Here is a 24,539-nt window from a genome sequence, read left to right as displayed (position 1 = left end):
GTGGCCATCTGTGGAACCTCATGTTCTCTCTGCATCCTTTCTGAGCTCTACCGACTTCTCGGAGGGCTCCACTTGTGCCCATGGCAGAGCTGGAGAGAGGCGAGTGGAGGATTCCAGTCTGCCCTGGGCCAGCAGCCATCTCGCTTCCCTATAGTCACCCCCAAAACAAAACTTCCCCAACTTGGAAATGGCCGAGAGGTAAACGCCAGCCCAGGTTGCCTGTGACCAAGTGATAGCCTCTGCTGATACTTTTGGTGGCCTTCTGAGAAAAGATTTTAGTTGAAGAGATTTTTTTCAAAAGAGAACTGGTCTGATTCTATTTGTTAAAAGGAACAGGAAGATTCAAGGGATAGCCCGAGGTGAGAGTCCATGACAGCATGTCATCATGGGAGCGGGTGAATATGATCCTGCTGTGTTGGCAGACGAGGGAAATACAGCCTCTCCCTTCTCAATGTGGACCCGCTGTCCCCTCTGCTTTGGAATCCATGGCGGCAGAGTAGAGGGTATGATATGCAGAGGCCAAAACCAAGGGCAGGACCGAGAGGGAGGAAATTCCAGTGTGCTCTGCGTGCAAAGGGCTAAGAAGGTCTCAGCTGGCACAGAGCTTTCCCTTGTGGTGACTGAGGCTGCACGGAGGCCATTGTGCTTTAAAAACATGCAGGGCTTAGTAGCGGCTCCCCCTGAGCTGTGTGGAGAATGGAGGCTGAGCCCATTTCTTCATTGTCCAGAGGTGAGTGAGCATCGAGGAGCCACAGAAGCAAACTACTCAGGGGCCCAGTCTGCATCCCTGGCCGCCCTGAGAAGGGGGCAGTGGGGAGGCAGCATGTGAAGGAAGTCTGCCTGCCTCTCACCTCATGGATAGAGGTGGAGACTTGGCCTTGGGACTTGGAGCTGGAGGGATACACTTTATGTGAAGCTAAACTAACCACCACAGTCCCTGCCCTCCTGGTCTCCCCCAGGGCACCTAGAGAGAGCTCTGTATCAGGCTGGGTGTCCGGCATAGAAGGTCCTTAATGGATGATGGGTGGAGGTGCTCACTGTGGGTGGTGGGCAGGCATGGCCCAGGTAGACATGGCAGGGCAGGTAGAGACCCTGCTTGGAAGGAAGAGCCCTCACTTGCTCCCATCTCCTAGCAAGTCCTTGCCTCTCTCTCAGCAGTTCCCTGGGCTGGCCTTGGAAGGATGTAGCCCATTGGGTGGGAGGAAGTGGGAGGGGTTTGCCTTTCCTAGTCCCTGGCACCTTTATTCAGGTGAAATTGGGTTGGAAGTGTTCACCAGAAACCTTGCAGACAGCCTCCAAAGGGCGTGGGGAGCTTGAGCCGCAGTCCACACCTGGCTGAGGCCTGGAGCGGTGAGATGACAGAAATCTGAGGGAAGGAAGAGGGTTGCAAGTTCATCAGAGATGTCAGTGCAGGCTCCGGCCAGGTTCCTCTTCTTCCCATTATTGGAGAGCCGCCTGTTGCAGTCTCCTCCTTGGATCTACTCAGGCTCTGCTCAAATCCTGTCTGTGCCACACTCTTCCTCTCCGTCTGCATTTAGAACCTCTCCCCTAGGTATACTGTCCCCACTGAATGTATTGAAGGTGTTTGATCTCAGTTTTCCTGCCTGAACCTGGAGTTGATGCTTTTAGCAAAAGCATGGTACTTAGGCAGGTGGAGTTGCCCCAGGAATGAAGCAGGGCCTGATGCTGGAGAGGTTCCTGGCCCTGCACAGACCAGCTGCTAGGGGACAACCAGGGCCGCATGGATCCCGAGCTTCCCTGGGCAGGCAAGGAACCTGTGGCTCATACCACAGTGTGACCCCAAGAGCCCCTTAAAGCCGTTCCCTTCCCATGTGACCCTTGAAAACTCAGGGGTAAAACAGAAGTGCGATACCTAAGTTGTAGGGACCAACTGATGTGTGACATGCGTGAAAGGAGATTGATCCACGTCTATTAGCTCTAGTTCTGTTTGATTGCCATTTCTGCAACCAGGTAGTTAATTCTAGACTTTGCATTTTTCTTCCTGCAGAGTGAAAATCTTCAGATGACTTAAGGGGACTAGAGGGAAAGGATGTGCGTTCAGGTGGAAGCCTAGCCTATCCCCTCTCAAGCTGTAGAACCTTGGTCAATTTATTTAACCTCGCTCTGCTTAACTTAGTTCTCTCATTAGTAAATGTGATAATAATCAGTAGGATCGAGAAGATCCCAGCTGGGTATTGGACCCAGCAGATATTCAACAGACTTGACTCACCAAGGACGAGTAGTTGAATGTCTCCTGTGTGCCAGGCACTGTCCTAGACTTTGCTCCTCGTGAGATCTTCATTCTAGTGAATGCAAGGAAGGCAGAAGATAAACACAGACAGGCTGTGTCAAGCAGGCTTAAGTGCCTGGTGGGGAGGAGGGAGGGCAGGAGGTGATGCCTCTGTCTAGTGAAGTCTCTGGTGACTGTGAGCAGAGACTTGACAAGCCACGTGGGTGTCTGAGGAGTTGGCTATCACCTGCGAGAGTGCTTCTGGGCAATGTTCCTTGCAGCACACATTCTGGAACGCAGAGGCATGGCTGGCATTTGGGCAGTTTTCTTGGTGGTTAAGGAAGTTCGCTTGGCACTGCCGTCAGTCTCTCTCTGCTTCTTTCCCAGGGTTTAACTCCCTCGTGGGAGGTGTGATGGGCTTCTCCATTCTTCTGAGTGCGGAGGTGTTCAAGCACAACGCGGCGGTCTGGTACCTGGATGGCAGCACAGGCGTGCTCATTGGCCTCACCATATTTGCGTACGGGGTCAAGTAAGTGCCTGCTTTCCTGGTGGCCATGAGCGCTCCATGTTCCCCCTCTGATGGTCGTATCTCATACCTGTGACCCTCCTGAGCCTGGATAAGGTCAGGGGACTGAAAAAGCTCCCAGCAGGGGTCAGATATTCCTGTGGTTGATGCCAAAGTGAGGCAAGGACTGTGACAAGAGGCATAACCTTTAAGTCACAAAGAGCATCCTCTTGTCTGTTGTCTTTATTTTTTTGACATTCAATATTTTATATTAATTTCAGATGTACAGCATAGTGATTAGACATTTATATAGAGGGTGCCAAAAAATGCATATACATTTTAAGAAAGGAAAAAAAAAACCTATTAAAATTATAATACTCAATATATACAAGTCATGTGTATACATATTTTTGGCACCCCCAGTATAATTTTAGAAGTGGTCCCCCTGACTAGTCTAGTACTCACCTGGAACCATACATAGTTATCAATATATTATTCACTATATTCCCTATGCTGTACTTTACATCCCCATGACTGTGTTGTAACTACCCATTTGTATTTCTCAACGTGTTCACCTTTCTCACCCTGCCCGCCAACCCCCTCCTATCTATCACCCCAACATATCTAGTACACATCTGATACCATACACAGTTATTGACTTATAATTCCTTACAATATTATTGACCATATTTCTTATGGTATATACCCTACATCCCCATGACTACTGTGTAACAACCAATTTGTACTTCTTAATCCCTTCCCCTTTTTTTACCCACACCTCCAACCCCCTCCCGTCTGGCAACCATCAAAATGTTGTATCTATGAGTTTGCTTCTGTTTTGTTTATTTTGTTCTTTAGATTCCACATATAAGCAAAATCATATTCCATCTGTCTTTCATTGTCTTACTCTCCATCAGCACAATAGCCTTCAGGTCAATCCATGCCGCGCAGATGACAAGAACCCATTCCTTTCCCTGGCTGAGCGACATTCCATTGTATAGATGTACCACCTCCTCTTTATCCATTCATCCACCGACAAACACCTAGGCTGCCTCCACATTTGGGCCATTGTAAACAATGCTGCAATGAACATATGGATGCACACGTCGAGGGGTTTGGGTTTCTTCAAATAACCTGACATGGGATTACTGGGTTCTTCATTTTCTCTTCTTATAGCCTTTGTTTTAAAGTCTATTTTGTCTGGTGTATGTACTGCTACCCCAGCTTCCCCTCCCCCTTTTATGAAATACCTTTTTCCATCCCTTTACTTTCTGTCTCTGTGTGTCTTTCAACCTTAAGTGAGTTTGTTTTAGGCAGCATATGTAAGAGTTTTGTTTTCTTATCTATTCAGCCACCCTATGTTTTTTGAGTGGAGCATTTAATCCATTTGAAAGTAATTGTTGATAGATATGTAGCAATTGCCATTTATTATTTACAATTTTGGATTTTTTTTCCATCTTAAAGAAGACCCTATAACATTTCTAGTCATACTGGTTTGTTGGTGGTGAACTTCTTTAGCTTTTTCTTGTCTGGGAAGTTCTTTATCTCTCCTTCAATTCTAAATGATAGCTTTGCTGGGTACAGTAGTCTTGGTTGTCAATTCTTGCCTTTCATCATGTTGAATATTTCCTACCACTCCCTTCTGGCCTGCAAAGTTGCTGTTGAAAAATCAACTGACAGTCTTATGGGAGCTCCCTTATAAGTTACTACTTGCCTTTCTCTTGCTGCTTTTAGGATTCTCTCTGTCTTTAACCATTGCCATTTTAATTACAATGTGTCTTGGTATGAGCCAAAGGTTAACGATAAAGAGAATCTGAAAAGCAGCAAGAGAAACCAGTTAGTTACCTACAAAGGAGCCCCCATAGATTGTCAGCTGACTTCTCAACAGAAACTTTGCAGGCCAGAGAGATTGGCATACAATATTCAAAGTGATGAAAAACAAGGACCTACAACTATGATTACTCTACCCAGCAAAGCTATCATTTAGAATCAAAGGACAGGTAAAGAGCTTCCCAGATAAGAAAAAGCTAAAGGAGCTCATTACCACTAAAACAGTATCACAAACAATGTTAAAGGGACTTCTTTAAGAGATAAAAATAAAATGAGTAAGAAAATATAACAAAGAGAAAAACTCTCACCAACAAAGGCAAACACTTAATAAAAGTAGTGGATCAACCAACCATAAAGCTAGTACAAAAGTTAAAAGGCAAAAGCAGAAGATCACATGTAATTACAATATATTAAGGGATATACACAAACACAAAAGAAGCAACAAGTGACGAAAACAAATGTAGAGAGGGAGAGTGAAAATTGTAGTAATTTTAGAATGTATTCAACCTTAAGTGACCATAAAGTTAAAAGAGACTGCTATAAACATAGCTTGGTATATATGAAGCATAGATCAATGGAACAGAATACAGAGCCCAGAAATAAACGCATGCCTATATGGCCAATTAATCTATGACAAGGAAGGCAAGAATATACATTTAAGTAAAGACAGTCTCTTCAATAAATGGTGTTGGGAAAACTGGACAGACACATGCAAAGAAACTAGACCACTTTCTTATATCACATACAAGAATAAACTCAAAATGGATTAAAGATTTAAATGGAAGACCCAAAACCATAAAGCTCCTAGGAGAAAACATAGTAAGTAAACTCTTTGACATCGCTCTTAGTAATATTTTTTGGGATATGTTTCCTTGGGCAAGGGAAACAAAAGGAAAAATGAATAAATGGGACTACATCAAACTAGAAAGTTTTTGTACATTGAAGAAAACCATCAACAAAATGCAGACATTCTACTGAAGGGGAGAAGATATTTGCAAATGATACATCCAATAAGGTGTTAACATCTAAAATATATAAGGAACTCATACAACTTAACACCAAAAAAAAACCCCAATCCAATTAAAAAATAGGCAGAGGACCTGAATAGACATTTCTCCAAAGAGGACATACAGATGTCCAATAGATATGTCATGAGGGAAATGCAAATTAAAACCACAATGAGCAATTGCCGCACACCTGTCAGAATGGCTATCAATAAATCAAAAAACAGCAATTGTTAGCATTCCCTTTTGTGCAGTTGGTGGGTGGGATTGTAAATTATCACAGCCACTATGGAAATTAGTATGTAGGTTCCTCAAAACTTTAAAAATAGAACTAGCATATGACCCAGCAATTTCACCCCTGGGTATTTATCCAAAGAAATCCAAAACACTAATTTGAAAACATATATGCACTCCTATGTTCACTGTAGCGTTATTTACAATAGCCAAGATATGGACCCAATCTAAGTGTCCTTCGGTACATGAACAGATAAAGAAGAGGTGGTACATGCATACAGTGGACTATTAGCCATAACAAAGAATGAAATCTTGCCATCCGCAACAACATAGATGAACCTAGAGCATATTATGCTAAGTGAAATAAGACAGAAAAAGAAATACCATGATTTCACTTATATGTGGAATGTAATACATGAAAAGAACAAAAAAAAGGAGGAAAAATACCCATTAAATTTACACTTTAAACAATTAGGTGAATTGTAAAAGCAGTTTTCCAAATGTCCACTTTTACAGATTACAATTAAATATTTAATTGAGAAAAAAGATTACTTGTAGGAGGAGCAGGGGAGGGGAGAATGGGGAATGAATGCTAGTGGGTTTCTTTTTGGGGTGAGGAACATGTTCGGGAATTAGGAGGTGGTGATGGTTGTATGAACTACGCATATACTACAAAGCAGGGAATCATGTACTTTAAAAGGCTGAATTTTATGCTATGTGTATTAAAGAAAAAAAAAATGACCTCTCCTGTGTGCTTCCCCACGGGCTCAAGTCCCAGGGCTCTGGAGGGTCTGTGTTGGGGTGACCTGTCTGTCTCCTTTCTGCAGACTTCTCATCGACATGGTGCCCCGGGTGAGGCAGACGCGCCACTACGAGATGTTTGAGTGAAGGCGCCCAGAGCCACCCGTTCTGCATCCACATGAAGACCATCAGGACGACGAAAGGTTTCCACAGACGGTGCCAATATTTAACTGAACATCCAATTTCTGTTTTGGAAAGTTTGTGTTCATGGGAATGAGGTCTGCCCAGCAGGTTGGTCTGCACTGCTCCCCTCATGCCACTGCTCCCGTCAAACCCCTTAGGACACCACCCACAGGAGGGGAGACTGGTGTCCCCATCTCCGGTGGGAACTGACCTGTTCTATTTTCTGGGGTAAAAAGGTTCTTGTCGGTAGGATAAGATCTCTGCTTGGCAGAAAGTTCTTCTGTGGTGCTCCAAGACTGAAATGGATAACAATGGACCAGACCCACCTCCTCGGGACTCTGAGGGGCCCCAGCCACCTCGTAGGTCTAGTCTCTTACCTCCTGTCAGAATTTAAGGGGAGACGGTACGTACCCTTTTGTCCCTCACCCCTTTGCATACCCAGAACCATCAGTATATTTCACTTCCTAATTTCTATCAGTGTATTTCATTAATTTCATACTGTTTTACTAACCCTCTCTCTCAACAGATTTGTTCAAAAGGAGACCATTCTATTTTTAAAGTACGTAGTGATAAATGTATGAGCTTTGCATGGACGAACTAAAGCACACAACCCTTTCTTGTACATTCAGAACCTGAACATACATGTAAAGACAGAATCCATTTTTGACAGATGTGAAACTAGTTTATTTGTAATAAATAATTATATAATCCATATATGCATATATCTATATGCTGTGTTAAGTGGTAATGATACATTACAGTCTGTTAGAGATGGGTGACTCCTCTGTAAGGAACAGGATGTCTTTAGTTTGTCACGTTAGGTATAGATTCTGTAAAAATGTTCCCCAACATACAACAGTCTGTACCTCTAGCACTGCTGCTTGTCCAGGCGACAGTGTCTGACCAATAAAGACCTTTACCTGTTTTGTATGGTACAAAGAGGTTATCTTTGAGAGTTGACACCATCGTGCGCATGTTTTCCATTGTGACTGAAGGGTGACGTGGAAGGGTCACTTGTGCCCAATGGCGTGTGAATGGACACCTGAAGGACTGTCATGGTGGGCTTTGTGGCCTCTGTGGGGCACGCATCTCTGCCACTCAGGTGAGGAGAGTGGCCACACATTCATTTGGTCATGCCCGGGGCCCTTGGAGCTGAGCTTCCCCGGAATTGACGGATGGCTGCTCCCCAGGCCTTACCCCGCCTTCTGTGCCCCATCTCCCACCTGGCTGTGTCAGGCTGGTTAAGAGAAGACGGTTTGCGCTACGAGGTCCCTGGTTTAGCCTGATGCTTTCAGCCTGGCTTCCTCCAACAGTATTTTGAGGTGTGTCCTGTGGGATATTAACATGGTACACGGAAAAAGGGTAGACTGTTTGAGCAGCTCTGGGAAATGCAAGATTCAGTAGGTTTCTTTTCTGCAGGTTTTCTCATTGTATTTACTATCAAGTGTGGAAAATCAGGGGAAACTAGGATGTAGCCTCCCTTGAGCACTCAAGTTTTTCTGGGCACCTGTTTTGAGATTCGCGTCTCACCAAATCTGCCATACCTGGGGCCGGCATGGTGTCTGCATTGTGCAGCAGCGAGGAGCTCTGCTGGCTTCAGAGGCTGTGGGCAGGGCTGAGCCACGCCCTCCTGCATCACCAGGTGGCAAGCCCTTGCTGTGGCACCAACTTGACCTTCCGTTTCTAGGGCATATGCCAACTGAGTGCTCACGGGCCACTGAGCCCTGGGTAAAAGAGTTCTCTTTGTGAAGGGAGTGAGGGGCATGTATTCCAGGTCTAACAGGCCCTCAGCATTTTTAGGAGTATTTTACTAGCACAGCCTTAAATAGTTTGAAACATCTGATGTAGTACAGTTATCTCAAAAACAAACAAACAAACGAACAAACAAACAATAAAACCCCCATTCTAATTCAGTTCCCTTCTAGGTAAATGCCCCTAAATGAGTACTGGTAGGTGTGATATAAGGCAAAGACTACTCCACAGTAAACTCACTCCACAGTGAACTCCTCCACGCCTGAAACAGACCTTCCTGTCAGTGTCTTCAGCAGTGTTTGCCAGCGTGGGGGATGCAGCTGGCTGTGTTCTGCAGGGGACTGTGCAACCCACCCAGCCCCCAGAAAAATCACTTCCACCCGTCACACAAGAAAAGTTTATTGAAAAATAAAGTTCTCCCTAGTTTTCTCTACAACAGTGGAAAACAAAGCAGTGCTCTCTATGCCGGTACAGTACATTTGGACAGCGACACCTCATTTGCAGAATCCCACATTACTTAACCTCAGAGTGAAGAGCAGGAAATGGTTGTACCAGGAGGTTTTTTTGAAGACACAGATGTGAACAGCCATTAGCTTAAAGACATCAAGATTATGACAGCAGTTACAATAGACAGGACACCTCACCATCTCCTTTGGCATTGAGTGTTACACTACCGTCCTGTTAATACCTGGCCAGGACAGTGAAGCAAAAATGCTCCCCAAGTTTGCCCCCTCTCCCCTTTGGCAGAGGTGGCGAAGTTCCTGTGCCACTGTCCCAGCCAGGCTGTCAGACCTCCAGCATGGCATTGCCCCCCCACCCCCCACCTACCCACCGGTCCTTCCGCCATGCCTCACCAGCTGCAGGGGGTGGGGAAGATCACCTTACGGCTCCACAAAATCGGGGCTGGAAGGAATGATGCTTTGAAGAAGGTAAATTCCAATCTTATACCCACAAAAGTTTAAGACTGCTGATTCAGCTGAAGAGAAAACAAAGGAACTTAAAGACATGGGACTCTGGCAAATTCCTCCATATTTCACAACTGCAATCTATGCAGAATAGGGCCAGGACAGGGGAAGAGGTACAGCTCTTAATATGTCAGGGAAGTAAGAGGCTAAAACTCCACTAAAACAGGAAGCAAGCTGATATTTAGATGATTTGGGAAAATGGAACCATGAGCAGCCTCTGGAAAATGGTTCTGAAGACACTCTCCCCACCCCCAATGTTTCCACCTGCGTAGTGAGATAGTCTAGGGGTCCGACTGGCCTGGGGAAGAGGTCGCTCTTCTATGGGACTGGGACCAATACAAACATGTCAGAGCGAACCAGGCCGAGAGTCTGATCCTTGGGGACTGGACTGTGAAGAAACCACCCTGGCCAGCAGGGGACAGAAAAGGGACTTCCTAGGGAATAAGTTCAATTGGTCATTCCTTTTCCCTTACATAAAACAAAACAAAATGAAACAGAAGCCTCTCATTGCATTTCAGAGGAATATAGTTAACTTTGATATAGGGGGTACAGTCTGTCGGAGAACTCATTTTAATTTCTAGCTTAAGAAGTTCCACAAAGAAAAACCTGGAATGGCCCAAGAGACCTCAGTGGGGTTAGGTCCATCCTGAGGCCAAAGGTCACCCATGTCTTCCCCTGTTTACAGTTCTTGCATCCTAGTTTCGTTTGGGGCTGACGTCAGGCCTATTTTCAAATCAGTCATTGTATTCAGGGATACAGTAGCGTTCCAACCGGCAAGGTAGGCGTGGGACGTGGACATGCTAAGATAAATCAGTAATTCCTACAACATTCCATCAACCTGGAATAATATTTTCATGTAGGTATTTTGAATTGACATCTAAGGAGTGAGCTCAGCTCTTCTCAAATTTTCTGAAATGCTAATAACAATATTTAATATTTACTAGGGCTTACTATATGCCAGACACTGCTAAACACTGAATCGTCACAAAACCCTAAGTGCTAAGAAAGCTAGGGTAATTTATTTTTTCCTGCATCTGAGACTATACAGCTAATTAGACCTTTTGCTATAAAAACTCGGTTTTCTACCCCTTTTTTTGAAGCTAACAAGAATGAAAGGAACTCACCCTCAGCTTTAGGAAATTCCTACCTTCCTACAGAAGCGTGAAATCTATTTTTGTCCATCCGTACGTCAATTAAGTTCGTGAACTTTCCACCATGCGCTTACACGGTGGCAAGTTCATGAATTTGTCTTACGTATGAAGGTTCTCTGCAGCCCTACAGGGACGGATGAGATTAGAATGGAACCAATGAGAAAACTAAAGTATTTTTAAATAAATAAAACAATCCAGGCTTGGGATAGTGACACATACAACAGAGCCTGTCGTTAACAAAATAGGACTTTTTTTTAAAATCAAGAATTTTAGGGGCACAGGAGAGGGTGGTAATGTTCTAATTATATACACAATCCAGGTAAACCACCTTAGGAAAATGGGGTGGCCTGCCTTGGTCTGGTCTGAAAAAAGCACAAACACACCTATAAACAGCACATAGTTTCAGTCGCATTGATGCTGCACCACCAGTGAGAGGCACGTGGGCTCTCCTCCCAAACTCCCAGAAGGGTTCCTATTCTTTCCCCTTCGTAATGTTAACCAGATCAAGAGTTGAGGGGCCAGTGCTACTAATGAGCCCTGCGGGGACGAGCCCCCTTCAGTGCAACCCCTCAGCTAGGGCTGGTCGTCTGCTCCAGCTGCACCACCATGTACTTGGTGGCCCAGAGTAGAGAGGCCTGCGGGCCCACTGCCAACCAGCAGTCCCCAGACCCCAAGACAATGAGCAGCCTGGGAGGTGTGGGCCGGTCTAGAGGAAGCCAGCCCTTTCCATGGGGTTCTCCCAGCTTCATGGGGGTGTATGTGCAGGTACGTGGTGGCCTCGGGGGCTTGAGGGGTGTTTCTGGTGCCCAGCCTGAGCGTCCACAGTGACGCAAGGACAGGTCCTATCTCCAAGCTGTAGTTGTCTGCTTCCTTCCTTCAATAGCACCCAGATTCCAAAAATCAACCCCAAAGAAAAGTGAAAAGGCACATCAGAGAAACAATAAATATCAAAACAAAACAAAACAAAACAAAACAGACTCTCAATATTTCCAAACATACAGCAAACGAACAAAGCAAACTATAAGCAGTGACCAAAACCCAATTTAGGCAAAAATGCAAAAAACCTCTCCATTTGTACATGTGCAAATCAAATTATATACATGAAATAAATGAGGTGTTTACTGGCATTAAAATAAGTGTGTTTCCCCTTTGAGGAGTCTGTACACCTGAAAGTGTTTACATGTCAAAGGAAAGCTTTCTCTCTTTTAATAAATTAGATAAATGTTTTCCCTCAAGTTTTTAAAGAACTTAAGAACACAGTAGGCGGGGGAAAGCCCAATTTCACTTAGGAAAAAAGTGACAGACCTGGCAAGATATGCTCACAGCACAGGAAGACACTGATCCCGGCTTAGGATTTCTGTCTGTGGAACAATCATCAATTACAAATTGGTTTAGGATTCTGTTAAGAAAAATCACCAAAGGCCCACACTCAGATTCACCTTCCACTCCTGGGCAGGCAGGAATCATGCTCCTTTCCACACAGGGGATAGGTAGGTCCCCTCCCGTTTCCTCTCGGGGGCCACTGACCTGACTTGAGCCAAGTTGTGGAGACCTGGGAGCCAGTATACACCCGGTGCCACCACCGCTATTCATAATGCCCTCAACAACAACGACGACGTAAGTGTGGGTTGGTTTGCCCAGGAGCAGCAGCCCCACCAGCACAACTCCGCCTGACGTCAGCCAACACTGGACCGCAGCAAGCAAGAGGGATCTGAAGCGGGGCGAGTGGCCCGCTGGGCTGCCTGACCTGACGGTCCCGACTGGGAAGGCAGAGAGGCCCTGAGCTCAGGGGCAGCCAGCAAACAAGCCTTGCGAGGCAGGCGCAGCATCTTTCCACAGAACCGAGCTTTCCAGCTCCCTCGCTTTCGGAGCTCCTGTGCTTGTTTACGAAACCGCTTTTTGCAAAATGGGTTAACCTCGCGGAGCGTGGGAAATCGGACTCAGCCCGCAGGCTCCCTCTGCTGGTCAAATGCCCCCACTGACATCCTCAGCACTGGAAGCTCCTAGAAGAATTCAGGAGAGGGCAGCAGTGGACCAGGAATTGCAAGCCTGGGAGCTCAAGCAAATTCCCACAATTTAGGGTGCAGCCAAGAGGCTTGTTCATAGGGAAAAGCAGTTCCTAACAGCACGGATGGCAGTTATTTCTCCTCCTGCGGCAGGAAACTGCCCTTGCAAAGCTTCAAAGAATACATACGCACTGACTCAGCACCCTATTTCCAAGGTTTCCTTTGGACTTCTGCCCTTGTTGTTGGGCCCAGGCCTCCCCATCAGCACTCTCCCTAGCACATGTGCTTAGGGGCCACTGAGGGGTGGGGGAGACACCAGCTGTCCCTTCTTACCCCCTCCATTCTCTAGGGTTCAGGTCCACTGAGAGTCTAAGTGAAAAAGAGGCTGGCTGTGCATCTGGTATTGTTTATGCACCAGGGGAGAATGGAGAAACAGGCAGAATCTAACTTCCCATACCTAAAGGCTCCACACTCGCTCTGATCCTCGCCAAACAGAATCCTTCCCTTAGCCTCCCTTGTCGAAGGCGTGCCCAGCCACTAGCCTTGCCTGCTGTTCTGCCTGGTAGAGGCTGGGCCAGCTGCCCCAAGGGCATAGGGTGCTGGGAAGCCAGGGCTGCTGGCAGACCAAAGCATTCAAAACCACCCCCAAGGGCTGTGGAGCGTGACAGCTCATAACCGGGGCATTCTGCGAGAGAGAGAGGAGAAGGCTCACGTCCCAGCATGGAGATGCCAGGGGATTCCCAGGAAACATACACTTATACCCAGAGCACTGAAACAGCGCTTACTGGGGGTGGGGAACTCACATAAAGGCAGAGCACAGGGACTCGGGGGCTGGAAAGGGGCCAGATGAGTCTGAACAGGCCAACCTGCCAACTGGCTCACCCCCTCAGAATATTCGTGCTTGGAGTAAAAGCCAACGTCCGACTCCTTTGCAAGCCTCCCCTGGCTCCACAGGTGAGCAGCCAGGAGAGCGTGTTACATCCAACAAGCCCGCCCCTGCTCCCCAGGCCAACATCAAGTTTAGCGAGAGCCCCATTCCATGAGCTGTGGCGAAATCAGACATTAGCGGGAATGTGAGAAAGCCCGTCTGGAGCCCCGCTCCAGTGGGGTCGGCCGTTCATAGGAATCAGCTTCACTTCTGTACAATCCCAGCTCAAAGACAACCCTCGTAAGGGGTAAACATCATGACCAAGTCCTAGAGCAGCTCTTTCAGTCCCAAATTTTGGGGTTTACCACACACTAGCAAATGTCAATTCTCCAATCTTGCACTTCCTTCCTAAGGGGACCCTAACCAATTAGGACCGAGGTGTGCGTGGGATGGGGGAATGCGTGGAGCAAAGGAGCCTCTCACTGCAAAGCAGCTCCGTCTTTGGTCCCTGGCTGGGCTCTCTGGACAACACAAGCATGTCCCCCCCATGCCCAGAGGGTGTGTGTCCTCCAGCTGCCATCCCTGAAGCACACACACAGGATTTTCTTTTGTTTGGCCACCATCCACTTTGAGGACCTAGGTCCCCACGGCTGCCCTCGGGCGTGCCACCAGCCCTCAGCACATCCTGTCTCCCTCCTGCACCCCAATAAATAGACAGGAATAATATTATAGTGAAGGTGGATGGTAAACAGTGGAAAATCAAACATGACATGTGACCAATCCCTCTTTACCCTCCCTTAATCCCCCTCCCTCCCTCCCCAATAAATAAGTTAATGAATTTAGGAATGCTCCCATACAAAGTTCTTTCCAACCAGCTCAATCCCCTCCTCTAGTTTTGTTTTGTTTTAAATTAATCTTGAGATTCTCTCTCTACCCTGAAGCAGCTGCATCGACAGATTCTCCCTACAGTTGCTCTTCAAAAAATAAAATGAAGTGCAGGGAGAAGCCAGGCTCCCCGGCCCGATGTCTGCTCTCATTTTGTCTTGGTGAAAACTCCACTGTGGTGCTTTGACACCTGTGGGAGTACAACCAAATTGAAACCTTTCACCACAAAGTTCAGGCTCTGGCAAGAGTCTCTGAATGACGTGTGCCCCCTGGCTCTGCCAGGATGCGGCTCGAACCACTGTCTTCCCCCAGCAAAGTGCGTGTGGGGCCAAGCCAGCGGCCACTATAGACAGTCTTTACAGAGAGCCACCTGGCCCTTGATGAAGTCCCGGCAGGGGCAAATCCTCTGGTGCCTGGGGTGGGTGCCTGCACAGCTGAACAGCAGGAGGTCACCTTGAAACACACAGTGCTTGTTCTTGGGGTCGAAGGAGGGCACCAGGATGTCCTTGGCCAGCTCTGAGCTTTGGCAGATCACCTCGTACCTGGAGAGGAAGAGAAAGACACACAGGTTGGAGATGCAGGGGCTGTCGTCATCACTGGCTCCTTCGGCCCACCTGCCGCGGTCTGGGGAGCACATTTGGTTTTCCTGTTGTAGAAACGAGATGGCGCCATCCTCTGACCCAGCAATTCACCCCCACTAGGGATCATGGCTCGACAAAGGTATGTGTGTGCCTGGATACGTGTGTGGGGGGATGTATGCCAGGCTGCTAGTGAGGCTTGACTGTAACAGAGAAAAACTGGGAATAACCTAAATACTCACCAAGTGGGGAACAGCTGAATCATGATGGCATGTCTGTGCTTCTGGAGTTTTATGCAGCCCATGAAAAACAATGAAGTAGAAATGCAAGCACCAGCATAGAGGGCTGTCTTGGAGAAGGCCAAGTAGCAGACCGGGATGTACAATGTGATCAACGTGTGTGTGCATGTAAGTGTGTACGTGTGTGTGAGTGTGTGTGAGAGAGAGAGCGAGGGAGGGGGAGAGAGAGAGAGAGAGAGAGAGAGTGTATATGTGTGTAAAAAGTTGAGAAGGCTACACACTAAAGCCTTAACAATGGTTACTTCTAAAGGAGTAAGATTGGGGCAAAGACGTGTATTATTTAAATACAGAGGGTGCCAAAAACTTGTATACACGTTTTAAGAAAGGAAAACTGTATTAAAATTGTAATACTCAATATATACTGAAACAAAAGATGAATACAAGTCATGTTTAACTTCTGGAATTACAAGAGATGCTCACAGTGGTTCCCATCAGTGTCCAGACACTTCTGATTACGGTGAACTACTGCTTGAGCAACGCTGACCAAAGTGTCCACTTGTATACATATTTTTGGCACCCCTGATGCCATAAACATTTTTAAAAACTATGTTTAGTGTTTTTATTAATGACTTGCAGAGACTCTTGCTATGTGGCCTTACTCTCCCACTGCAGAGTAATCAGATGGTCTCCTAGGGGCACGTGTGTCCCAGGGGCATTTGATTCATTGGACCTACTGCAGCCACGGCAATAGCCTACTGCTGCGCCACCCCCGCCCTTAGAGTTAAGTGCCTGAGGCTCCAGGATGTGCAGAGCAGGGGTTTGAGTCCAGGCCCGATCCCACGCCTGTGTTCTTGCTCCTCTGCCATCTTCTCCCAACAGTTGAGTTGTCTGTGTGCTGCAAACCGTGTGCTTCGCTCTCTCAGGCTGGGACCACTGCCTGGGGCCTAAGGATAACCAGGCATACCTGTTTCCAACAGCGTGGGCCTCTTATCTCAAAGAAGAGCTGCAGATCTTCTCCTCTGGCCTGGGGTACATTGGTTGCACCTACCTTGGCTCCCCCAGAATAGAGAGGCCTCAGTAGGTTCCAGCCTGGTGTCCCACATGCCAGGTGGGAACCAGTTCAGAGAAGAAGGTGTAGGGAGGCCAGGCAGACCTGGGTTTGAGTCCTGGCTTTATCTCTTATGAGCTATGGGACCTTGGACAAATGACTGAGCCTCTCTGTGGTTCAGTTTCCCCTTCTGTGAACTGGGGAAAAAGAATCCTGAACTCATGGGGGAGATGCAAGAACGAATGACATTAGTGCTTACAATGCAGTTGGCGGAGTGTAGCTCTGGGTAAGTATTCAATAAATGGTAACTGCTATCATAATGACAGTCATGCTGTCATCACGATCACCATGCCCTGCAGACACGGGATGGGCTGTGCCACCTTCCTCCCTTGCTCTATGGTATGAATTTCCACACATGCCAACCATCTCCATTTTGCTTTGTGCCCAGAAGTCTTGATGCCTGCCGACAGGGCGGGGACCCAGATGGGGAACTCGAGGTTTCCTGTTGCCTCTGGAAAGCTTCCAAATGTTGGGGAAAAGCCTCATTTCTCCTGCTTCCTCTTGTCTTCTCCAGTCAACTAACTGCCTGGCCCTGTGCCTTTGCCAACTTTCATTGGGTGAGCCCCAGAACGTCTGGTGGGGCTTCTGGAGGCTGTCTGGGGCAGCCAGCGTGGCTCACGATGCTCAGAAGGGAAGCACCCCCTTATCTCGCTCCTGCAGTCAGCAGGGAGCTGTGCGGCTTCTCTACACGCCCTAATGCCTCTAGTCTTGGCCGGCCAGCAGGGAGATGGCAACACCCAGAGGGTTAAGGTCATGGGCCATGACGGCGAGGCCAGGAAGTGGCGGTTTTATGGATTTCCTAAAGGAAAATGAGTCAGAGATGTGGTGCTTCTAGGTCCTCCACGGGACTCCCCTACTGGCCAACTCATAGAAAGGGATCTTCAGAGCTCACGCGTGCATTAAAAGTTTCCATATGGAATGTGGCCTTGGGAAACAGAGTTATGCTTATGCTATTTATTTAGGTGAATTATAGCAGCTGCTATGTCTTAACTTAAGCCATCTGCCTGATACACTGCTAACCAGGAGCGTGGAAATCTCTACAATTAGTCTCAGACCCCATGGCAAGGGGTGTAATTGTCAGGAGCCATGAAGAAACCCTCCTGCTCCCGTCCCAGGTCCCCTGGACTCAGACTGCAGGCACATCCTCGGAGGGCGGGGGCACACTTATGTACGAGTCTGTGAGCACATCTCAGCTGGTCACAGTGGAAGCAGCCTGGCCAAGGACCATGGCCAAAGACCACCATAAAGTGCTCAAACAGCATATGTTCCCAGAACCACAGGCAACCCACCACGAGGCAGCTCCCCAACTGTTCACTTGACACCGTGCCAGGGGCACACAGGGCTCCGGATGCCATCCAACTCCCTGTCCCCCAGGGAGCTCTCTTTGATTAGCGTGCAGGTCCCTGTCCCATATCCCTGGGCAGTCAGGAAGGCCATCCATCGTCCTTGTTTCATTAGTGAGCAGGAGAAATCGGAGGGGAGGTGACTTCCACAGACAGCCTCCACAGCCAGCAAGCCTCATTCCCGACCTGGGGGCTGACCCCTTGCCTTTCCAGGGCTCACATGTCACTTCCTGCTTCTTGGATTCTGGGCTGACTGCCTCACACATATTTTCTCTCTCTATCTCTCTCGGACACACACATACTCTCTCACACCCGTTCAGAGACCCCTGGCACAGTGTGCCGTTTCCTTTCTGCAGCCTGTGCTGCTGACCTCTCCAGCTGGCCTGAATAGCTTCTCTTACAGGATGCGAGTTGGGGCTTCTGAGGCACATCAGCCCTCGGCTTCCACTGTATAGCCTTGAAGAAGAATAAAAGGGCAAAGGCCTACCTTCCCCTGGGGCCCCAACTTCCTGAGAGGACAAAAGCTGCCCAACCCTCCTGACACAGAGCCTCACACAGGACGAAGGGATGGGAGCTGGCCTACGCCTCCCATCTTCCCTGCACGAGCGTTCCCTTCCTCCCTCACCCCTGCCCTGCTTATTCCAACTCTATGTGGGCCAAGTGCCCCAAGCTCCATTGTGACTCGGCCACCTCCCTTCTCTCAGGCGCCGAAGTGCTCACAGTCTAGATTTCACAGTTTGGAATTCCCCCAAACTCAATAAACTAATACGGAGGGTGTCACAAAAATGTATATACATTTTAAGAAAGGAAAAAACTGTATTAAAATAACCCTGACGGTAACCACTTTGAGCACCTCTTGTCATTGCAGAAGTCAAACGTGACTTGTATTCATCTTTTGTTACCGGTATATATTGAGTATGACAATTTTAATACAGTTTTTTCCTTTCTTAAAATGCGTACACAGTTTTTTGGGCACCCTCCATATTTTAGAAGCCACAACTTGAAAAGGTAGCAAAATGACAAACGAGGTCTCACATGAACACACTAGCCAAGGTCCTCCCGACTGGGTCACATCGTCATAGACGACCCGGGGCCTCTGCCTTCTGGTCTGGGTCAGGTCAGGACCCCCTTGAATCACGCATGCTCTGTGCACAGGAGTTTGTGGTCACCCCTCTAACACGTATGCCACGCCCTGCAGGAACAGGAGCTCCAAGACCAGCTGCTTGACTCCCCGATTCAAGATGACAGCATGGGACGCTCCAAAGGACCTCATTCATGTCACAATCCAGACCGGCAAGTCGGAGAAGAGAAAGCAGCACAGGCTGTAGGAGCAGCTCACAGCCAATTGGCCATGAATACGGGTGTGCCAGGACGGCCACACCGAGGAGGCCCTCAGCAGGCTGCCAGAGAGCTGGGGGTTTGCAACATTATCAATATTTACAAGTGCGGGGACAACATATTCAATAGGTCTCTGATGCTCAGAGCATTAATTTCAGGCAGCTTAATTGCAAAATTAGCATTCACTGCAGCCTCCTAGGAAGAAAACCCACATATCTACGATGGGGGGAGGGGCTGTTAAGCAATCCCCTGGCACATGGCCTGGCTTTTCTGTCTTGGCCTGGTGGCCTCCCGCTGGCCCCACTGCCCGGAAGTCTCTGGAAGAGGGGCCGTCCTGCTCTATCTTCAGCACTGGCTGCACAGTATCTCAGCATCACTCAGGATGCTCCCATTTTATAGGTGAGAAAATGGAGGGAACAGAGAAAACCAGCCTATTGGCTCTGCTTCCTGTCCCTCCGGAGGATCTGGTCCTGTGCCCTAGACACTGGCCGGCTGTGTGCGGCCCCATGCTAGGGGAGCCAGGCCCTGGTCTCGGGACTCACAGCGACCCTGACTCCTGCCTGACCGGGAAGGACCACTGCTGAGGACGGCTGTTTGGGTTCCACTCCCAGGCTGCAGCATCTCGTTTCCTCCTTCAGAGGGTGGGGGCGGTGCTGCCGTAGACAGTTCTGTGTGTCCAGTCCCTAGTGTACCCCCAGAGGATGCAGGCTCTGATACAGAGAGAGATACTCGAGGTTCTCAAAAAGCCACCTTGCTATACGAGCGTCTGCAGCAGGTGCCAGGGGAGGGTCCTGCTGGCACCCCCGAGCTCAGGACACGTGCTATGGAAATGGAAGCTTCTCGTACCATTACAGACGTTCCATAAACATCTGGGCACCCCTCCCTCTAACAGTTTCACTGGTGGCAGAGCAGGGCACCACACCGACTCTCTCCTAGCCTGGCATTTGTTTTGATGTTGAGTCAAGGCAACCTCTGAACTTGGTCTTCACGGGAAAAACAGCATCGCCGATGTCCTCCCTCAGGAGAGCTTCCCTGCGGCTGAGATGCTAGAGGCCAGGTACTTTCTTTCTTTTTAATTTATTGGCGTGACAATTGTTAGTACAATTACATAGATTTCCGGTGTACAATTCTGTATTACATCATCTATAAATCTCATTGTGTGTTCACCACCCATAGTCAGTTCTCAGGTACTTTCAAAAAAGGGTTTTATACACTTTTGAATAAGACTGACAGGCGTTCCAGGCCAGCTCAGACAACTGCGCACAGATAACCACAGTGGCCAACTGCGTTCTCTAACAGGGCATGGAGCCAGAACAGGGCACGGGCAAGCCTCGGGCCCTGAACCCCCTCCATTCCTTCAGCATCCTCTTCAAGCCTAGGACTGTACCACCACTCTACTGAATATCTAGGGTGGGGATAGCAAATATCTTTTTTTAGGGGAAAACACCTAATTGGAGCTATTCAGCTGGGGGTGGGAATTAGGTAATTTTAATTAAGCAATAGGTGGTCCAGGGTGAGGCGTAATAAAAATGGGGAGATTGAAAGGGGGTCGTTTGAGTCAGAGGCCAGCAGAAACCTCCCATGGAAATTTGGGAACTGCAAGGGCCAGACTCAAAATGCTCCTGCAAAGGGAAGAGAATAGCATCTGCAAGAGTAATGCAAGCACGAGGGCACAAGTTCAAGCACCACAGACGGCCCCACCTGGGTGCAGCTCTGGCCTGTCTTTCCGGCCACCTCCTGCTAAGCTGCCTGGCTCAGGCCCCTGCAGTGCCCCACGTTCCAGAGGTGCGGGAAAAAGGTACAAAAGGTGCCAGGGCTGCAGTGGGGGAAGGAGGCGATGGACTCCGCTGTGGGCAGTTGTGTGCCAGCTCCTTGCCCCTATTTCTCATTCCTTCCTGACTCTGGGGTGGAAGACTATCATCCACTGCTTGCACTGCCCAGACTCTGCTGGGGGGCCACCTGGGGACCTGGCGACTGCCAGGGCTCCCCAGGGCCAGGTCCGTTTATGCTATGATTCTGTGCCCACCTCTGCTCCGATGGTTCTTGGGTATAACATTAACCAAACTGAACACCCCTCACAATCTCCAAACACAGACATGGCATTATTGATGCAAACACAACACCTCCATTTGAATTCTAAATATATCAGCATGCCAGGTGACCTACCTAACCATAACAATGCTGGGCTCACTTTCTCTTGGGGGGGGGGCAATCATGCTGCTACCTGCTCCCCTTCCCACGTCTTTTCCCAGCAGCCCACAAGCCGGGGAACAAGAACTTCGTCCTTCTCAACCCACCTAACCCAGACGCAAGCTGGAGCCTGAGGCACCGCCCACCCAGCACTTACTTCAGCAAGTCTTTGTCTTTGTTGAGATGCTGGAAGAAAGAAGGCTCACAGATGAGCTGGTTCTCCTGGCACACCTGCTTGCAGGACTGCCCGGGCTCAGCAAGCTTCACCTGCAGGGCACTGAGGGGTGGCCACATTACTTGTCCATGGCAGAAGTCCTAGAATGACAATGAAGCCTTCAGCCAAGGGACCGAGGGTGCAAGTGGGGAACCCCAGCTTGCCAAGCAGTCCCCCCCCCAAGGGGAGGCCACCCGATGTGAGAGCAGTGAAGGGGTGGAGGTGGGAGCCCCACAGACTTGGGGTGGAATTGGGCTCAGCCAGAACGTGTCCATGGGCGGCTCTTCACCTCTACCCACCAGTTTCCTCATCTGCGAAAGAGGACAGCAGCAGTGTCCCCAATACGGGGCTCGAGGGGCAGCAGGAACCCACGTCACGGGCATAGCCCCGGGGCTGCCAGTGTCAGTGGCTAGTCATTACTATTACCCTCGACAATGACGCAATCCAGCTATTTAAAGCCTCCCCCTTAGACAGCCCATCTCCAGGCCCACCTTCACCAGCTGTTCTGTTTTCCCCACTCTAATTCCAAAGACATTTCAGTGTCTACCTAATTGGCAGTTACCTAATATGACACTTTTGTGAACATGACTTTCAACCTGCTGAAGTGAAGACGCACACGAGGTGTCTGCAGGCACTGCTGACAGAACCTCTCACGAGCCAGTGGCCTGGGGAGGGGCTCCGGGCTTGTTGGTGGAAAATAATTGCAATACCACAGCTAGAATTGCAATTCAACAGCTAGAAAAGCACTGAGGATGCGTGATAGGATGTGAAGTAACCTGGCACACCCTCAAAGAGAGGCGCCTCCAAGCACAGCAGGTGTGTGGGGAGCTCAGAATGGGGCCGGGCCAGCCATCCCGGGGTCTGAGGGAGTGGAGGAAACCAGCCTGTCCAAGTAGGACCTGGGGTGGGTGGAGGACCAGGAAGCACCCTGTGCAGCGTGATGATGAGCAAGCAGCCTGGGTGCTGAGAAGAAAGATGGAGTGGGACTGGGCAAAGGGAGGGGAGGAGCGGGAAACTCTGTGACCTGGGACCCCAGCTTCCATTTACCCTGAGCAGGTAGGTCCCGGTGGTGGGAACTCATGCGCCACTGGCACCAGAACTCGCTCTGCTCACACACTGTCCTTTGAATCCCCAGACCAGCCAAACTGTGGAAGGTGCTGTCCAGGAGACCCGAAGAGCCAACCTGAACTCCGTTTAGGCTGAACTGGCCCCCAACAGTGGCGGTTAGGATCCTGGGCTCTGAATTCCACTTGAAGGAATTCACTCTACAGACATACAGGGACACGCGGTGCAAAGAAGCCTACACAGGATATCACAACCGTATTGTCAGAGTAGAAGCAGAAGACACGAAACAATCTGGAGGTTGTATTTAAATAGGTAACTGTTGAAATACAAATAGTAACACACAAAAAAATGCAATAGGTTTCTACGCGCTGACATGGAAACAGGCTCCAGGACCTACTGAGAAGGGAAAGCAGCCGTGTGAAGGATGGTGTAGAATGTGTTTCCATTTGTGTTAAGCACGAGGGAGGAGATGGGAAGATACAATAAACACGCATTTGCTCCTGCAAGAATATCTCTGCTCGGCATGGGTGCCGCTGAGAAGGGAAACGGAGTCCCAGGGGCAGGAGTGGTAGGGAAATTTACTTTTCAGTATATGTCTTTATGGAATATTTCATTTTTCCTGTGTCCTTTCCCTGCTCTGTGTGGATGAGGAGCTGATGAAAAATCTCAGAACCGGTGCAGGCAGAGGAGAGGGTTCATTCCCTGCCCTGTTTGTCACCTGGAGCACTGCAGGTGGGGCAAAAGGGTCCCTTAGCAGCAGTGGGTGCAGCCCCAGAATGCAAGGCCGGGCTGCATCCAGGAGCGGCCTTCCATACATTTGCATTTTTAAAAAAACCTGTGCTTGTATTGCTATTAAGTGAGCAAAAAGACAAAAACAGAACAAAGAGAAAGGCATCCCAGGCTCTGCAGGCAGCAGGCCCCGAGGGTACATCTTGCCTCTCTGAACCTTTGGGTAACTTTCTGAAGCCTCAGCTTCCTGTGCTGCTAACAGACTAAGTGATATAACTGAGTGGAAGGCTGGCAAACAGCAGGTACTGCACTAACCTCATCACTCTCCGCTTGTCCCTCCAGAGAGGGGTCGCCTGTGTCCTGTACAGGGGTTGGGGGCACGGCAGTGTTGGCATCTGCAGCAGCTGGGGCAGCCCTGCACCTGGTGCGGGCTGGGCAGGATGGCGCGTGAGGTCTGCACAAACAAGTGCCCTCAAGGCTCTGATGCAGGCAGGATGTGCCCTATTTGCTCACTGCTTAGTAAACTCTGCAGCTGCCCTTTCTGAGATGCCCTTCAATAGGCGAGCTTAGCTCAGTTACACCTGACCTTGAGCCCCAAGTCACGCTTGCCCACGGCTCACCACGGGGTGGCTGGTATCCTCTCAGTAGTCTGTTTGGGGGTCAGTAGGATTGGAAAATAGCACAAATAGCAGCAGGACCTTCTTAAGGTTTGGTGAACCATCTGGGAAGGCTGAAGGTGATAAAATTGAACAGAGGGAGGCCTGAGGGTGTCTCCAGTATGCATGGCACCAAGTAAGGCAGGAGGGAGCCTGGGGATCTGGGTAATGATTCTGGCCCCCAGCCAGGGGCTTTCTCTGCCTACTTTCACATCTAAATGGAGAGAATACCATAGGTCCTTCAGTGCTTATATAATTCCTGTAAGATAAAATGAGGTGACTTTTAGGAAGGCAACTAGAGATGTTATAGTATTCTGCGGTAGGCCATTATTTGCAGCCATGGCAGACGTGAAAGTTGAGTTGCTTGGAGTATGTATGACAATTCATCCATGAGAGCCATCGCTGCCCAGCTGTTGACCGGGCACATCTGTAGCGTAAGCCTCTTCTCATCTCTAGGTCAAGCCCCACTGGGTGCTCATGGAAAGCTACAGGTCTTCTGCTTCAATCAAGCTCAGCATAGGATAACAGCACAAAGCCAACTTGCCTTGCTCCCTCGTTGTAAGCACTCATTCATTCATTCACTCATTCATTCATTCAACAAAATACTTGCTAAGAAGCAGAAAAGCATAAGGGTGCAGAGCTAGGACATAATCTTTCTATGCCTCAGTTTCCTCACCTGTAAAATGCAGAACACATCAATTGCTACCTCACAGAGCTGTAGAGGA

At 48.8% G+C, this 24,539-nt stretch overlaps 2 protein-coding genes across 9 annotated transcripts in view; one reads left to right on the top strand and one right to left on the bottom strand.

The window, feature by feature from the left end:
* TMEM163 (transmembrane protein 163) overlaps positions 1–7,666 on the top strand; it is a 216,826-nt gene extending 209,160 nt beyond the window's left edge. Inside the window, exons 7-8 of the mRNA XM_019731141.3 lie at positions 2,618–2,759; positions 6,631–7,666. Of these exons, the coding sequence (XP_019586700.1) occupies positions 2,618–2,759; positions 6,631–6,691 (203 nt within the window). The 3' untranslated portion in view covers positions 6,692–7,666. The remainder of the gene's footprint in view (positions 1–2,617; positions 2,760–6,630) is intronic.
* A 1,196-nt stretch (positions 7,667–8,862) lies between these two features.
* MGAT5 (alpha-1,6-mannosylglycoprotein 6-beta-N-acetylglucosaminyltransferase) overlaps positions 8,863–24,539 on the bottom strand; it is a 323,438-nt gene continuing 307,761 nt past the window's right edge. For all 8 annotated transcript variants that reach the window (XM_019731135.3, XM_019731136.3, XM_019731137.3 and 5 more), the window contains 2 exons: positions 21,308–21,465; positions 8,863–14,896 (listed from right to left, as the gene is read on the bottom strand). In XM_019731135.3, the coding sequence (XP_019586694.2) occupies positions 14,698–14,896; positions 21,308–21,465 (357 nt within the window). In that variant the 3' untranslated portion in view covers positions 8,863–14,697. The remainder of the gene's footprint in view (positions 14,897–21,307; positions 21,466–24,539) is intronic.

This window comes from Rhinolophus sinicus, chromosome 17, assembly GCF_057876585.1.
Source record: "Rhinolophus sinicus isolate RSI-liver-muscle chromosome 17, RSI-T2T, whole genome shotgun sequence".
Classification (NCBI taxonomy): Eukaryota; Metazoa; Chordata; class Mammalia; order Chiroptera; family Rhinolophidae; genus Rhinolophus; species Rhinolophus sinicus.
Note: the sequence above shows the minus strand (reverse complement) of the source record. Positions and strands in the feature narration are given on the sequence as shown.